Source organism: Macaca fascicularis, chromosome 16, assembly GCF_037993035.2.
Source record: "Macaca fascicularis isolate 582-1 chromosome 16, T2T-MFA8v1.1".
Taxonomy (NCBI): Eukaryota; Metazoa; Chordata; class Mammalia; order Primates; family Cercopithecidae; genus Macaca; species Macaca fascicularis.
The window spans coordinates 78,958,142-78,975,908 of NC_088390.1; the positions used below are offsets into that span (position 1 = coordinate 78,958,142).

The 17,767-nt window shown below is 46.8% G+C and overlaps 1 protein-coding gene across 2 annotated transcripts in view; it reads right to left on the minus strand.

Annotated features, from left to right (window-relative positions):
* Positions 1-13,865, minus strand: part of LOC102140719 (uncharacterized) — a 42,699-nt gene extending 28,834 nt beyond the window's left edge. The window contains exons 1-2 of one of the 2 annotated variants that reach the window (XM_045376771.2): positions 13,690-13,865; positions 11,968-12,071 (exon numbers count right to left, since the gene is read on the minus strand). In XM_045376771.2, the coding sequence (XP_045232706.2) occupies positions 11,968-12,071; positions 13,690-13,836 (251 nt within the window). In that variant the 5' untranslated portion in view covers positions 13,837-13,865. Of the gene's footprint in view, positions 1-11,967 lie in introns of both variants that reach the window. The other variant, XR_012426084.1, reaches the window with a different exon arrangement.
* Between the last annotated feature and the right edge of the window lie 3,902 nt (positions 13,866-17,767).

The following is a 17,767-nucleotide window of genomic DNA, read 5'->3' on the forward strand; positions in this document are numbered from 1 at the left end:
AGATAGATCATCCCAAGAGAAAGCCCTAAAGATAGTGATATTTAAGAGTCTCCAGTGAAAAGTGGAGTCTCTCTCTGGCTAAGTGCCCTACAGCGAGATTTACCAGCTGTCTGGTCCCATCTCCCTCCACCCCTACATCCAGAGCATTCAATGAGGCAAGCATCATCAGGCAGTTGGAGAAAATTCCCAGTAGGAAAGACAGAGACTAAAATAAGAAAATAGTGTGGGGTGGGGTGGGGGTGGGGGGTGGTGGGAACAGGGGAGGAGAAAGAAACCTGGAGAAAATAGGGAGCAAAAGAAAACAAAAACAAAAATGATGACCTCCTTTCATTATTATCCCTGGATAGATAGAAGAAAGCATTGCATTCAAGAAATAAGAACAGAAGGCCACAAGATGGAATTTTATGGCAACTAGAGCTTTTAAAAATTACTAAGTTTCTCTTATTCCTCACTAAAAGAAACAATAAGACAGAATGATGAAAAAGAAGATCAAACCAGGGATTCCAAGATCCAACAAATAAGAATTCCAAAAGAAGAACAGAGAACAATTGAGGAAAGGAAATTTGAAATATGAAAGTGAACATGAGTTTCCATATTGAAATGGATGATCAGGGGCCCAGTTCAATGAATGAAAATAGACCCATACCAAGACCCTGTGTCATGAAATTTCAGCACATTAGACAAAAAATAACCTTCAAAGGAGAGAAGTAGGAGGTGAGGAAAGGAGAGAGAGGGAAGGAAGGAGAGAGAGAGAAATTTCATATACAAAAGAAAAGGAATCTGAAGAGTACTGAACAATTTTTTTTTTTTTTTTTTTTTTTTTTTTTTGAGATGGAGTCTCGCTCTGTCGCCCAGACTGGAGTGCAGTGGCGCGATCTCGGCTCACTGCAAGCTCCGCCTCCCGGGTTCACGCCATTCTCCTGCCTCAGCCTCCGGAGTAGCTGGGACTACAGGCGCCCGCCACCACGCCCGGCTAATTTCTTTTTGTATTTTTAGTAGAGACGGGGTTTCACCGTGTTAGCCAGGATGGTCTCGATCTCCTGACCTCGTGATCCGCCCGCCTCGGCCTCCCAAAGTGCTGGGATTACAGGCTTGAGCCACCGCGCCCGGCCGAGTACTGAACAATTTAATAGCAACACATAAGATGAGAAGGTAGGCCAGGCGCAGTGGCTCACGCCTGTAATCCCAGCACTTTGGGAGGCCGAGGCGGGCGGATCACGAGGTCGGGAGATCAAGACCATCCTGGCTAACACAGTGAAACCCTGTCTCTACTAAAAACTTCAAAAAATTAGCCGGGTGCAGTGGTGAGTGCTTGTAGTCCCAGCTACTCGGAGGCTGAGGCAGGAGAATGGCATGAATCTGGGAGGTGGAGCTTGCAGTGAGCTGAGATCGTGCCACTGCACTCCAACCTGGGAGACAGAGTGAGATTCCGTCTCAAAAAAAAAAAAAAAAAAAAAAGATGAAAAGGTAATGGAGCAATAATATAAAATTTCTAAGATAAAGTGATTTTCCACCTAGACTTCTATAGCAAACAAACTGTCAATCAAGTGTGACAGAAACATTTGAGGATATGCAAGTTCTCAAAAAAATTCCTTCCCCAGAAAGCTATGGAAGGATGTGCTCCATCAGAATGAGGGAGTAAATCAAAAAAAAAGGAAGATTTGGGAGAGCCTGGTAGCAGAGTATTTCATTCAGGGATTGCCTAGGGTGGCATAAAACAGATTCGTAAGCAAAGAGACATTTATTGTGCTCAAATACAAAAGTCCAGTGGGAGCAGTCATGATACAACAGTTCCGTGATGTCCTAATGTGCCCAGTGCTGACTGTCTGTCTTGTCTTACCAGAGCTGGTGTACAGATTCCACCCTCATGCTTGCCTCATGGTGCTATGGTGGCTGTCCCATCTCTAGCTTTTCATCTGTATTCCAGGCAGGAAGAAGAATGCAGCAAATGAGAAAAGAATAGCATCTACCTCAGAAAAACAAAACTTTCTTAGAAAGATTGTCAGCAGCCTACTGCTTTTGTCTCATTGTCCAGAATTGTGCCATGCTCTAGCTGCAATGGGCTGGGAAATATAGTTTTTAGGTTGGTGCGTTAGTTTCCTATTGGTGTTGTAATAAAAAACCATGAAGAGTGGTTTAAAACAAAGCAAATGTATTATCTTACAGTTTTGGAGGTCAGAAGTCTGAAGTGGATCTCACTGGGCTAAAATCAAGGTGTCCTTGGCAGTGCCAAGTGCTTTTCTGGAGGTTCCGGGGAGAATTTGTTTTTTCATCTCTTCCAGCTTCTAGAGACCATCTATTTTCCTTGACTCATGGCTCCTTCCTCTGTCTTCAAAGCTTACAATGGCCAGTTGAGTCTTTCATACCTTGTATGACTCTGACACTCTTCTGCCATCTTTGTCCATTTACAAGGATACTTGTGATTACATCTGTCCATTGGGAAGATCCTGGGTCACCTCTCCATCTCAAGATCAGCTGGTAAGCAACCTTAATTCCATTTGCAAACTTGAATCCCTTTTGCCATGTAACATAAGACAATCACAGGTTTTGAGGATTAGGACACAGATATCTTTTTTATTTTTATTTTTAACAGAGATGGGGTCTCGCTCTGTCACCCAGGCTGGAATGCAGTAATGCAATCGTAGCTCAGCTGCTGCCTTAAACTCCTGGTCTCAAGCAATCCTCCCACTTTGGCCTCCTAAAGTGCTGCTGGGATTACAAGGATGAAGAATCATATCTGCCCGGGACATACACATTTTTAGGAGACCCTTATTCTGCCTACTATCTACTATACTGGGCATAGTAGACATAGTTGCAGCATTGTATAAAATCTGGGTCATTTTACTTTTTTTATTTGAGACAAAGTCTGGCTCTATTGCCCAGGCTGGAGTGCAGTGGTGCCATCTTGACTCATTGCAACCTCTGCCTTCTGGGCTTGAGACATCCTCCCACCTCAGTCTCCCAAGTAGCTGGGACTACAGGCACCCACCACCAGGCCCCACTAATTTTTGTATTTTTTGTAGAGATGGGGGTTCGGTGCCCAGGCTAATCTTGAACTTGTGAGTTCAAGCAATCCACCTGTCTTAGCCTCCCAAAATGCTGGGATTATAGGCAATGAGCCACAGCCCCTGATCTGGGTCATTTGATTTAGTGTGAAGGGAAGTGTGAACTTAGGCAGGCACACATGCTAAGGATTATGGAGTAGAAAGATGGGAGGAGGCAGGGGTCCCCAGTGGTACCACAGAGTCATTTCTCCAACCCCAGACTGAACCTCTGCTGTACTTCAAGTTACACCAGAGAAACCTACCCTTATGTGGTTAAGCCGCTTTAGCGAGGCTTGAGTTCCATGAAGCCCAATGTAAGCCTAAGGAAACTTCCACGTTTTAAGGTAAGAATTCAATAGATAATGTTTAAAACCAAAACAAGGAGAAATTCCAGGACGAGTATGGTATTGGGAAGTAGGAGGTAAATATCAAGAGAAACATCTAAATCAGAATTTAAAGAGGTGCCCCCGGGGAGCAGATTCAGAGTTGGGGACGTAGAGGACAGAGCATGGCTGACTTCCTTCAAAAATGGTTTTCATGCCATTTGACTTACTAAGCTTCATTCATCTGTTATTATGCTGAATGAAAATCAATGTTTAATTCAAAAGTGATGATAATAGTTTGGAGCACCTATAGCAATAAACTAGGAGGTGCAAGAAAATTATCCACCCATGCAATTCCCCCGACTGGGCTGCATCAGGCTGGAAGGGTCATGAAATGGTTTCTGCAGGGGCCACCATGGAGCACAAAAAGGAGATGACCGCACAGCCTTGGCACAACAGTGGTCCCCATTTACCTTCCCCAGCGAGGGTGCCCAGCATCCTGCCAGCCGTCCTGAGCTACAAAGGACAGGCAGTTGGGGCAGAATCATTTTCTTTCCCTAACAAGATCTCATTTTAGGACCAGAGCTCAGAAGAGCAAACCGAGAAAAGAAAAGTCAGGGGCTGGTTTCAGGGAGAAGAGTGACCACGGGCCATTCCTTGGGCCATGTCTGCTTCTCTAAGCCTGGCCCTGGGGAACAAAACTTAGATCTTGATCATCCAGCATAGCTCTGGCATGCTGAGCGTGTGATACACCTGTCTCCACCGTCAGGCAAATGAGTGGGTTCGCAGGCAGAGGCCTGCCCTGCCAAACAATGCTCCCCTTTGTCCCCGCCCAGGGCTCAGGAGCCACAAGGAAGCCAAATCCATCAGCACTTGTCAGGGCCCTTGATGCACACAATGCAAGTTATGATCCACACTCCCCGGCAAAGCCCCAGGCTTCCAGCAGGCAGCATTAACTGACACGCAATGTGTCAGTCAGCCTTCTAAAAGCCGGGGTGGGGACCCGTGCAAGGGGCCGACTGAGCTCTCATTCCCAGAAGCCAACCAGAGCCAGTAAAGGGGTTGCTGAGACTCCAACACATCATTTTCATAAAAACAACCCCAGGACAGCCTTGCATTAGGAAAAATCATTTCCCGTATTGGGAACGGGCTCTTCTGATGGTGGCTTTAGTAAACACCATGCACACCAGACCTGTGCAGTGCACGCCCTTGGCTCACGTGCCCGACAGCTTACGGGACGGGCCAGGGATGAGGGAGTCTGGAAGTATGAATTCCCAAATCAGACGTCGCCTGGAAAGCGTCGCCCCCTCCTTCGTAGCCAGCAAGGTGGCAGGCTTTACAGAAGCTAGGGGATTTTGTGACCAAAAAGAACCTGGAAGAGGCCTCCGTGGAGGCTGCCCATGTTACTGTGTGCAGTTCTTGGTGCATCCTGCAAACCACACTGGTCTGTCCTTTTCTGTTGGGTCACCCCCTCCCTGCCTCCGCCCACCCACCACGTGACTGCCAGTCACCAGGCCAGGAATATCACAAGTGTCTTCCTCGGGCAAATAGCCGTTCCTCTGCAGGCACCTGGACTGACCCTGGCACTCGACACAGAGGGAGGCGACGGAAGATGAGTGTGTGTGTTCAAAGTCTGCAGTCCCCTGGGGGGGGTCACTGGCACCATCTGTCTCGGCTACTGGGGCAAGGCAAGTTCAGAGCTACAATTAGTGCTGATTCAGCCATGCTCCCTCAGTCTCATTCCCTAGGCTTCCTCACAAGCCTAGTTATGGGCATGAAATGAGCTAGGGAATGAGTTTTCAGAAAAGCACACATGTTTCCTTAGAAATACAAGATACTTGAGCCAAATAATATCAAGTAAGATTCTGTTGTTTTTGGCCAAAGGTCACTGTTTAACTTAAAGGAAAGCAATAAAATACATGCAATATATAAATTCTATAAATTATAGTTATAGAGTAAATTATAGTAAATTTATACAGTAAATTATAGTTACATAGTAAATTATATAGTGTCACTTTTTTTGGAGTGATAATGGTACTGGAGTCACATAAAAAAGAATGCCATTCCTTCTCAAGATACATACTAACCTGTTTATGAATAAAATGACAAGATGTCTGTTTATTTGTTTTAATTTCTGGGGGAGATGGAGTCTCGTTTTGTCGCCCAGGCTGGAGTACAGTAGCACTATCTCAGCTCACTGCAACCTCTGCCTCCCAGGTTCAAGCGATTATCCTGCCTCAGCCTCCTGAGTAGCTGGGATTACAGGCCTGTGCCACCACACCCGGCTAATTTTTGTATTTTTAGTAGAGAGGGGGTTTCACCATGTTGGCCAGGCTGGTTTTGAACTCCTGACATCAAGTGATCTGCCCGCCTCGGCCTCTCAAAGTGCTGGGATTACAGCTGTGAGCCACCGCACCCAGCCTGTTTGTTTGTTTTTAATAACAAGGAGGAGGAGGCAGGTGAAGAGGGCAGGACTGGCCAAGGGTTGACGGTTATTGGACTATGTGATGGGGACATGAGGGCTCATGACACCATTCTGTTTGCTTGAGCATAGGTTTGAAATTCTCCATGATGTAAGGTTGAACAAAAGCACATTTTAAAGATCAAGACAGAATAAAGAATAAATCAGGAAGTGAACAAACTTATGCATGCCTTGCAAAACAAATGATCAGATCTGGCCTCGCTTTGAAATTATAGTGGCTAGAACAGATTTGGTTTTGCTTTTCGTAACCAGACAGTAAGAAGGTGAGGAGGCTCCTGTGGGTGTCAGACAATAAACCACTCGCTGGTTTTTGGTTCTTGTTTTTGAGATGGGGTCTCACTCTGTTGCCCAGGCTGGCCCTCACCGTTTTATTAGGATTCCAGAGCAAAACCTAGTGACAATTACTCTCAAAATATATCTGCTGTAGTATCAGACTTATGTCTAACAAAGTTAGTGATCAGACGGGAGGCTGACTATCCCTAAACATAGCTCAGTGTCTCTCGCCTGTAATCCCAGCGCTTTGGGAGGCCGAGGTGGGCGGATTACCTGAGGTCAGGAGTTTGAGACCAGTCTGGCCAACATGGCGAAACCCCGTCTTTACTAAAAACACAAAAATTAGCCAGGCATGGTGGTGCGCACCTGTAGTCTCACCTACTTGGGAGGCTGAGGCAGGAGAATCGCTTGAACCTCAGAGGCTGAGGTTGCTATGAGCCAAAAATCACGCCACTGCACTCCAGCCTGGGTGACAAAGCAAGACTCTGTCTCAAAAAAATAAAAAATCAAAACAAAAGGACAAACTGGTCAGGTATAATGGCTGGCAACAATCTCTTTTAATCACCTGGTACCCTAAGGTAAAGCATCCCCAAAAACTTCAAGGATATTTTTATTACTTTTGTATGCTATTTGAGAGAGCCGTAATTCCATTTTTAGCTGGTGCATTGTTCAAGCTAATGTTATCTACTTAATCTTTTCCTCTGGCTATTTTGGTTCTTAGCAGGTTGTGTTGCTTGAGATTAAGATTAGAGAGGTAATATCAAAACCACCAGTTCAATACCTGAATTGTAACAGACACATCCACCTGCAGAGATGTTCTTTCCTTCTGATTGGCAAGATTGTAACCTACTTCTCAACTGATTTCAGCATCGAACACCCCGGGCTGGCTCAATTCCTTTCTACACCTGCCAAGAAAATCTAAGTGGATAATGATGGTGACCAATCTACAGGCCATGGGCAACACAGGAAGTCAGTGGGCCCGCAAAAAGCTGGGCACCAGGTGCTACGGGTAATATTCTCAGGGCCCAAAATGGGTGGCACCAGCCTCCCTGACCAGTCAAAGGAGGCAGGAAATGGAAGCTGAGCTCACGGTGGGAGGAAGCTGGGTGTGGGTGATGGTGGCAGCCCTGGGCAGAGAAGGGTGTGTTTCTGAGGGCGCCTTGTGCCCTACCTGTTTGCTGCACCTTTCCAAACCACAAAGACCTGCCTGCAGCTCCCTGCCAAGGCTGATCACAATCTGCACGCTATCGGCATTGTCATCTCTTATGCAGATGCACACTGAGTTCCCCGAATTCTCAGGACGCACCCCTGAGGAATCTTGCCTTTTCCCTGCGCCATGCCGCTTGCCCATTCAGGCACGTGGCAGCACACCACCACAGGGATGCCCAGGGTGCCAAGCTGCATGCCCGCTACCTCCCCTCCCTCCTGCTTCCTCAGCCCGCCTCTTCTACCTTAACCCTGAGCCTCAGAAGGAGGCTGAACCATCTCCCTGTTTTCATTCTTGTCTTTTGCAGTTGGGAAATGAATCTTCAGTGACAGAGCCCACAGAGGAAGACACCCAAACCTGACCCTCCTTTTAACCTTGCGAGCACTATCACCCAGCCAGATACCACCACTGTTTCCCGAGGACTAAGAGGGATGGCCCTTTGCCTGGTGGAGCTGTGAGGACGATGATGGGAAATGGGCATGCTGGCATCGGAGTTTTTCTGGATTGGAAAAAGAGGATTTTACTTTTCAGCACCTGCCAGCATGATAGGTTTGCCAAGAATTCCACACTAAACAAACACACACTCCTACATCACCCCTCCTCCCAAGCAGGCATAACCCACTGGGGAAGGAAACAGCTTAGGAAGGCGGATGACAGGGGTTCGTGAACCTTGCTAGTTTCCAGGGCACAATCCATTTTAATCTCTACCAGAGGATTTAAAAGTCTATTCTGTCAATATCGCCCTTATTAGTAAAGTTTGGGTCCCAAAGCAAGAAAACTAAGGCTTAATTTTGACTTAGAAGATTGTTGTTGTTGTTTTACTGTAAGTTTTGAATAGGTAGTATGTGTGTGTATTTATACATATACATGAATAACATTTATTCATGTATATGTATAAACAATTAATATATTTTATATTTTAACATATAATACATATTATATAATATACAATATATAATTATAATATATGTAATTATATATAATATAGTATATAAAATATAAATTTATAATGTAATATATAAATATATAATATAAATATAATATATAAACATATAATATAAATATAATATATATAATTATATATTAAAATATATTATATAATTATACATATATTTCAATATATAAAGTATATGTATAATTATATAATTATATATTAAATGTATAATTATAATATATAATTTATATATATTATAATTATATATTTTATATAATTATAATTATATTTATATAATTATTATATGATTATATAATATATAATATATAATATATAATTATATATTATATATTATAATATATAATATATAATTATATGTATAAAGTATATGTATAATTATATATTTTTAATATAGAAAGTATATATTATATATAATGTATATGTAATGTATATGTACAATTATATATTTTATATTTTTAATATATACATATAATGTATATATGTATAATTATATATTTTTAATATAGAGCATATTTTAATGTATATATAAATTATACACATGTATATACAATGATATGTACACACATACAAATGTATATGTCAGTATTTATGTATATATTTAGATTTGAAAGCCTTGGGGGACATGTAGGTCCATATCCTCTAGTAGACATCGTAGTGGGACCCTGGCTTTTGGTTACTGTTTCCCCCGTGTCTCCTATTCCCTTTCTGTCCCATATTTTCTTGCAAAGAACAAGCAATGACTGAGGCTTTCATAGCCATTGTCACAGAATAGGTCCTGTGGGGAGTTGATTTGTAAAAAGTTCCTGAACCAAAATAAAGGTAGTGACCAAAATGAAGGCATCTCTGCCACCTCTCAATTGGTATCGATGTGGAAACGGTAAGTTGATCTGAAGCTTCTTTGTGCCCAGCCCCACTGTGCTGACGAGAGCAGACAGGGTGGGAGAGAGAAGGGCACACAGAGTGGACCTGCGGATGCCATTCCTCAGGCCCTTGAAGGAACCAAGAGTTGGCTGCAGCCCTGACCCATAGTTCTGGGAGATGGGTCCGTGGTAACCCCGCAGGGAAGAAGAGGGCAAAAAGGCCAGGATTCCCAGGGCTCATCCAGAACAGCCCATCTGTCCAGACGGGTATCCTTGATTCCAGTACCTTCCCTGCTCACACATCTCTTTCATCCATTCATTGTACCACTTTGAAGTGTAGAAATATGTAAAAGAGAGAATAAAATCACATCACTGCATGTAGTTTGCTGTGTCATGCTTACCCTAGTGGATGAAAAAGAGGCCCATGCACCTATAGAAGCCACTCTTGAGCCAACAGACTATGGCAGAAGTGATGGGATGTCATGCCCATGCTTACGCTATATTACATAAGACCCTCACTTGCTAGCTGACTCAGTCGAGGGGCTCTCCTTGCTGGTTTGATCAGTAAGCAGCCATGCTGGGAAAAACCCATGTCCCTAGGAGCTGAAGGAAGCCTCCAGCTGGCAGCCAGCAAGAAGTAGGGTCCCTAGTCCCAAACCTGCCAGAACTGAATACTGCCAGCAACGGGAGTGAGTTTGGGAGCAGATGCCTCCCCACTCGAGCCACTGGAGGAGACTATAGTTAGGCCAACACCTTGATTACAGCTTGTGAGACCCTGAACAGAGGCCCAGTTAAAACTGTGTCCAGATTTCTAACTGAGAGAAACTGAAATACTCACGTGTTGTTTTAATCTGCTGAATTCATGGTGGTTTGTCACACACAAATAGAAAATGAATACAACGACCATCTCCCACCAAGTTACCAAATATGATCAATGTTCACATGGAAGAAATGTACAGACTCATACATTATCTATTCAAGAGCAGTCCTTTGTTTTTTAACCTGTGTTACAGGCTTGTTAGGAACTGCAAAAATTTACATTTTTTTTATTTTTTATATTTTTTTGAGACAGAGTCTCGCTGTGTTGTCCAGGCTGGAGTACTCTGGTGTAATCTTGGCTTATTGCAACCTCTGCCTCCCGGGTTCAAGCGATTCTCCTGCCTCCCACTCTGGCCTCCCAAGCAGCTGGGACTACAGGTGCGCAACACCACACCCGGCTGATTTTTTGTGTTTTTAGTAGAGACAGGGGTTCACCATGTTGGCCAGGCTGGTCAGGAACTCCTGGCTTCGTGAGATCCACCCGCCTTGGCCTTCCAAAATGCTGGGATTATAGGCGTGAGCCACCACTCCTGGCCAAAAACTTTACATTTCTATAATTTCACATAATAAGTTCGGTAAGTATTTTCACTGAAACAGCAGAAAGGGAGCTGGTTCTAGCTGAAGACAAACTTTGAACAAGTTTAAATTTTACTAATCTTAAATCAGTTCAGCCGGGCGCGGTGGCTCACGCCTGTAATCCCAGCACTTCGGGAGGCTGAGGTGGGCGGATCACGAGGTCAGGAGATTGAGACCATCCTGGCTAACATGGTGAAACCACGTCTCTACTAAAAATACAAAAAATTAGCCAGGTGTGTTGGCAGGTGCCTGTAGTCCCAGCTACTCGGGAGGCTGAGGCAGGAGAATGGTGTGAACCCGGCAGGCAGAGTTTGCAGTAAGCCGAGATTGCACCACTGCACTCTAGCCTGGATGACAGAGCAAGGCTCTGTCTCAAAAAAAAATCAGTTCACTATTGTTTTCCATGGGACACACTCCAGGGCATGGTGGGGACAAAGGCAGTCTGCAAACTCAAGTGCACATTGAACCCGACCCTAAAAGGCAAAGGTCAGAGAAAGGGTACACCTCCGACCTCCTTCCTGCACAACCACAAAGTGGAACCCAAGACTTGGCTACAGGCCTCCCCTCTTTGCATGTTCCCCAGGCTTGCCCCACGTTTCCACTTTTCCCTGATGCATCCTGGGCTTCTTGGAGGTCATGGTGAGAGACAGGACTAGCTGGATTTCCTAGGCCGACTAAGAATTCCTAAGCCTAGCTGGGGAAGGTGACCACACCCACCTTTAAACACGGGGCTTGTAACTCAGGTCACACCCGACCAATCAGGTAGTAAAGAGGGCTCACTAAAATACAAATTAGGCTAAAAGCAGGGTAAAGAAATAGTCAAATCATATTTCGCCTGAGAGCACAGTGGGAGGGACAATGATCGGGATACAAACCCAGGCATTCGAGCAGGGAGTGGCAACCCCCTTTGGGTCCCCTCCCATTGTATGGGAGCTCTGTTTTCATGCTATTAAATCTTGCAACTGCACACTCTTCTGGTCTGTGTTTCTTACGGTTCGAGCTGAGCTTTCACTTGCTGTCCTCCATTGCTGTTTGCCAGCCGTCTGCTGACTTCTACCCCTCCGGATCTGGCAGGGTGTCCACTATGCTTCTGACCCAGTGAGGCACCCATCGCCACTCCCGTCCGGGCTAGAGGCTCGCCATTGTTCCTGTGTGGCTAAGTGCCCAGGTTCATCCTAATCAAGCTGAACACTGGTCACTGGGTTCCATGGTTCTCTTCCATGACCCCACGGCTTCTAATAGAGCTATAACACTCACCGCATGGCCCAAGTTTCCATTCCTTGGAATCAGTGAGGCCAAGAACCTCAGGTCAGAGAACAAAAGGCTTGCCACCATCTTGGGAGCTGCCCACCCCATCATGGGAGTGGTTCGCTACCATCTTGGGAGTGGCTCACCACCATTTTGGGAGCTTTAAGAACAAAGACCCACCTGTAACAATGGCTCTTGTAATCAGTGAAGGGAGATGCCAGCTTGGCCTTAAACCCCAGGGCTGGGTCCTCACCACGTCCAAACAGGCTGGATCTGCTTACTCCCTGCCAGGAGGAGGGAGGCCAGTGAGAAATGTATTATTGTGGTTCATCGTGCACCAGAGAGTGGAGACTATATCAGAAAAGGCCCCGCATGATTTCCAAACTGATCTTTTAATTTGGGGGAGGACCACGGGCGGTGAGGATGCTGGGATACAGGTCCAGAGGTTCACCCTCTGCAACCAATCACACACCTTTCCTTGGGCCCACACAAACCAGTTGCTCCTCTGTTACAGGAAAAGGGTCCTAATCCAGACCCCAGAGAGCGTTCTTGGATCTTGCACAAGAAAGAATTCAAGGCAAGTCCGCAGTGCAAAGTGAAAGCAAGTTTATTAAGAAAGCAAAGGAATAGAAGAATGGCTACTCCACAGAGCAGCCCCGAGGGCTGCTGGTCACCTATTTTTATGGTTATTTCTTGATGATATGCTAAAAAAGGGGTGGATTATTCACGTCTTCCATTTTAGGGTAACTTCCTGACGTTGCCATGGCATTTGTAAACTGTCATGGCGCTGGTGGGAGTGTAGCAATGACAACAACCAGAGGCCACTCTCGTCACTATTTTAGTTTTGGTGGATTTTGGCTGGCTCCTTTACTGCAACCAGTCTTTATGACCTATATTGTGTGCTGACCTCGTATCTCATCCTGTGACTTAGAATGCCTTAACTGTCTGGATATGCAGTCCAGTAAGTTTCAGCCTCGTTTTACCCAGCTCCTATTTAAGATGGAGTTGCTCTTGTTCACATGCCTCTGACACTTCCAGCTCTTCCACTCAGGCACATCTTCCCTGTCTTGGGGCAGAGGGCAGTAGCCCTGAGGATTCTCAAAGGTCCGGGGTCCCCTGAGCAGCTCCATCAGAAGCCCCATCGGGGCTCTCTGACGTCTCTCTGAGGACAGATGATGGCTCCCCAGGACCCTTTCCCTTTTAAGCCGCCGGCAGAGTCCAGGCACTTTCACGGGGTTGAGAGTTAGAAGGTCAGAGCGCGGGAGAGAATCCAGAGGTAGGTTCAGGGTTACTGTTTTGCTCAGCCCTGGATGGCCAGGCCCAGCCCCCAGCATCCTGCTGGAAGACGGACAGCGACGGTTTAGTTCTTCCCAGGGCAGGAGAGAGAAGCACAATTGTGGGCTGGGTTCCTTCTGCCTCTGAACACACCGCCACCCCTTCTCCCCGTTGCTGGGCTGGGGTGTGTGGGAAGATGAAGGAAAAGTGAATTAACTAAATGGGGTTCCTGCAGCGTCTGGGAAGCCTCTAAACCCCCAAGCACCTCAGGCCTCCCTGCCCTGATTCAGAGGTGATGTTACCTAAAAGCCAAGGAAGTCTGGGCTTCGGGGACCCTCACTCACAGGCCCCCTTCCAAAAAAAGCCCTGCACCTAAGTTTGTGTTGGGACTTCTGTATTATTTTTCCCAAAGGGTGCTCCCCACGTTGGATACACCTCCGGCCCCCAAAATCTGGATCCACCCTGGAAAGGGACAAACTGGGGGCCGCCGACCCACAGACGGCCAGCGGGGAGTCCGACTGGCCTTGGTATCTCCAAGAGAGGTAACAGCGGTCGCCTCTTGCGTCCCTCCCGCTCCGGGGCGCATCGTCCCCTGCGTGCAAAGCCCAGCACCGCCGCGAGTCTCACCTCCGCCCCGCGCAGGTAAACAGCCACCAGCCGCCCGCCGCCCGCCCTGCAGGGCAGCCTGGGGACCTGTTCCCGGCGCCACGCCCGGCGCCCCGGGGAGGTCCAGCCCACAGGCCCCGCCGACTGGGCGCCGCGCCTCGGGAACATGCACCGGCGCAGGCAGCCCGGCCTCACCTGGCCCCAGCGCGGATCCGGATCACACCTGCCTGCTGGGTGATCCGAGGGCATTCGCAGAAGGGGGGGGGGGACAAGACCTGGGAAGGGACGCCTGTGGCTCAGAAAGACCCTCAGGCAGGACCGGGTGGGGGGTGCGCTGATAAAAATTCCTGGAGCTGTATAATTCACATCGCAGATTTGTCCCTTTGCCTCAATCTAAAAGGAATGGGAAAGAACAGCCGCTGGGCTCTCATTTGCTTCCAACTTGCACAGATTCAACCACCAATTATCCGAGAGGAGAGGCGTGCAGGGCGTTGGGCCACGAAACTGAAAGCTACAGGCAAGTCGCGCGGGGGAGGTCGATTTCTGCGTCCTGCTGCCTCCACGCCCAACGAGAACCCACCCCGCCATTGCGTTCCCGTCCTCACAGATAAAGACAGGATAATAATATCTGCCTCACCGGGGATTCAAGGTAGTGGTGAGAGTGTAAAACCCCCGGTCTGGTAGAGTGAATACCTGAGCAATGGCCTTCCGGTCCCGTCTTCAGCACAGCACGACGGAAATGTCTTCTGTTAGGACCCCAGAGAAGATCCAGACGCTGACACCTGCCCCCACTTCTCTACTTCTCATCATACCAGTCACCTGGAAGAAGGGTCCATTCAAAGCAAAGCCTAGAGCCAATGAGTTGTTTCTGCCATCAAACAGTCCATGAAGCCCAACAGGCAGTCCTGTTTTTTTTTTTTTCTCTTTATTTTGTGACAGAGTCTCACTCTGTCGCCAGGCTGGAGTGCAGTGGCACAATCTCAGCTCACTGCAACCTCCACCTCCTGGGTTCAAGTGATTCTCCTGCCTCAGCCTCCCGAGTAGCTGGGATTACAGGTGCACGTCACCATGCCAGCTAACTTTTGTATTTTTGGTACAAACGGGGTTCCACCATGTTGGCCAGGATAGTCTCGATCCCCTGACCTTGTGATCCGCCCACGTCGGCCTCCCAAAGTGCTGGGATTACAGGCTGAGGCAGGAGAATGGTGTGAACCCGGGAGCTTGCAGTGAGCCGAGATCACACCACTGTACTCCAGCCTGGGCGACAGAGCATGACTCCTTCTCAAAAAAAAAAAAAAAAAAAAAAAAAAAAGACACTGGCAAGCTCAAGTCCGAAGTTATCAGCTGAAGGAAGAGACTTAAACCAAGCCAAGGGCTTCCTATGACAGTTCTGAAATATCCTCTTCCCTCTTGAGTCCATATAACTGAGAAAACATAACGGCCAGGCATCGTGGCTCATGCCTGTAATTCTAGCACTTTGGGAGGCAGAGGCAGGCAGATCACTTGAGTCTAGGACTTTGAGACCAGCCTGGCCAACATGGTAAAAGTCCGTCCCTACTAAAAATACAAAAGTTAGCCAGGTATAGTGGCGCGTGCCTGTAGTCCCAGCTACTGGGGAGGCTGAGGCACAAGAATTGCTTGAACCTGGGAGGCGGAAGTTGCAGTGAGCTGAGATCGTGCCACTTGCACTCCATCCTGGGTGACAAAACGAGACTCTGTCTCAAAAAGAAAAAAACAACAACAAAAAGAGAAAACCAAAGGTAAAATTTGATCCAGAGGACTGGCCAAATTTCTACACTAGTAAAATCATGGCCTTGCTAAAGAAATTTGGAGTATTGATCAGGAAGGGGTAAGACCCAGAGAACCGAAATGGAGACAAATGAGAGGATTTGGAAAACCTGAAGTTCTCTGAATCACCAATCCTCAAAGAGCCTCCTTTGTCAGTGGAAACCCTCTTCTCCAGTCTTCTGAAGCCCTTCCTAACGACACTACCATTTCTTTGCCTCCTTTGCAGTCTCACTGCAAGAGCAAGCCAGTTCTCCTTATGCATTACCCTCGACTGTCTCCAGAATGGACAGTTAGATCTCAACACTTCAGAATGAAGGAAAATGGCAAGCTCAAACCAGCGAGGATAAGGATTAGAAACCAATGTGATTTCAGATTTTCCTAACTGAAGGTGCTTAATAAATGGGTGGAAGAATATCATTTTACACTGGTCTGATGTTGTTGATATACGTTGCAGAGATTCGGGATTGACTGTGTTGGCATGAGAAGCTGGGAGTAACTTCTGAACTGGACTGACTACTGGACACCAAGTGATTATCCCTAATGTATTACATGTCATTTGCAACCCAAGTTGTCCATCATGTACTGAGTCATCTGACACACTCATAAAATCCCATTACCAACTGGAAATGGCTTATGTGGGAATAGCCCATAACCAGGTACTGAAGGCATAAGTGCATTATATGCATAGGTGGTTCATTCCCTGTGTGCCTCCCCCTCACCCCTTTATCAATCTAACACTGGCCTTAAGGGGGGTTTCCCAAGAGCCAGTGACTAAGAGAGGAAAAACCGCTGAGCCTCATTTACAGATAGCTTCACACCACATGGTCACCTACCTTCTTTTTTTTTTTTTTTTTTTTTGAGACGGAGTCTCACTCTGTCACCGAGGCTAGAGTGCAGTGGCATGATCTCAGCTCACTGCAACCTCCGCCTCCCGGGTTCCAGCAATTCTCCTGCCTCAGTCCCACGCAGCTGGGACTACAGGTGCATGCCACCATGCCCAGCTAATTTTTTGTATTTTTAATAGAGAGGGGTTTCACCGTGTTAGCCAGGATGGTCTCTATCTCCTGACCTCGTGATCCGCCTGCCTCGGCCTCTCAAAGTGCTGGGATTACAGGCGTGAGCCACCGCGCCCGGGGCCCTACCTTCTAAATAGGTGACTGTAATGTTATAGTTCAGTGAGGATAGCAGGTGAGAGGGAGAACCTCCTGGGGAGGAGAATTTGAAGCACGTAACTCTGTCCACTTTGCTTGGAAGGAAAGAAAGTTTGATGCAAGAAGCTACACCAACTTCTGAGCAGTGTAGATGGGGGGTTCTGTTCAACTGGTCACAAACTTGAAAGAAGAATGACTGGAGGTTTAATGACAGAGGAGAGGCGCGGGAAGTCATACAAGGCTTCACTTCTCAGAATGGGCCAAATTTGAAAATGTTTGTTTTTTGAGTAAACCATCATCCAAAATACCCATATGGCAAAAGCTAATAATAATTAGTTGAACCAGGCCATCTGCTTATGTGTGATGATTTCTTTTTCCAGGCACATCATTGCTTCCTCAACTGATTCATGAGCAGAAGAGTCCGTGCTGGCAACACACAGGAACTGTGATGGATTCAACCACTTAGGCTTTCCATGATCAGGGCAGACCTGGCCCCTGTGTGCACAGGGTTTATCAGTGACCACCCCTGAACCCCGCAACTGACCAGACTCCAGGGACACCATGGGCCACGTCGTTGCAGACTGATGACTTTGGACCTCTTCCATTACGGAAAGGGCAGTGATTTCTTCTCACTAAAACGGGCTCATGTCTGACTTTGGAATTGACCTCTTGCCTGTAGATCATCATGGCATGCTCTATAAAATTGCTTCTGATCACAGAATTCACTTTACGGTGAAAGAGGGAAAGCAATGGGTGATACCCTTGTCAATGGATCCTGTCACCCAGAAGCAGTCATCTGTATTCAGCTGTGACATGATTTATTGAAGATTTCATTTCAGGACTGAGAGACGATCATACCTAAGGAGACTGAACTATCATCCTTTAAGAGGCCTGTTTGTTCTGAAGTAGGGAACATCACATGGTGCTATTTCTCCCACAGCCAGACTAAACAGGTCTGGAGGAAGGGGAAGTAGGGACGGTGCAACTTCCATCTTACTTAATGGCTCTCACTCTTCAACTTTTTCTTCCACCAATTAGCGATTTTAGTACCCAGGAAAGAAAGGTTGCACCATTGAGGCAGCTGGCCACTGGGGTGGCTCCCTTTGGAAAGGGGATATAAAGTGTTTGTATGAGTAATTGTTCCATTAAAGCAGACATTT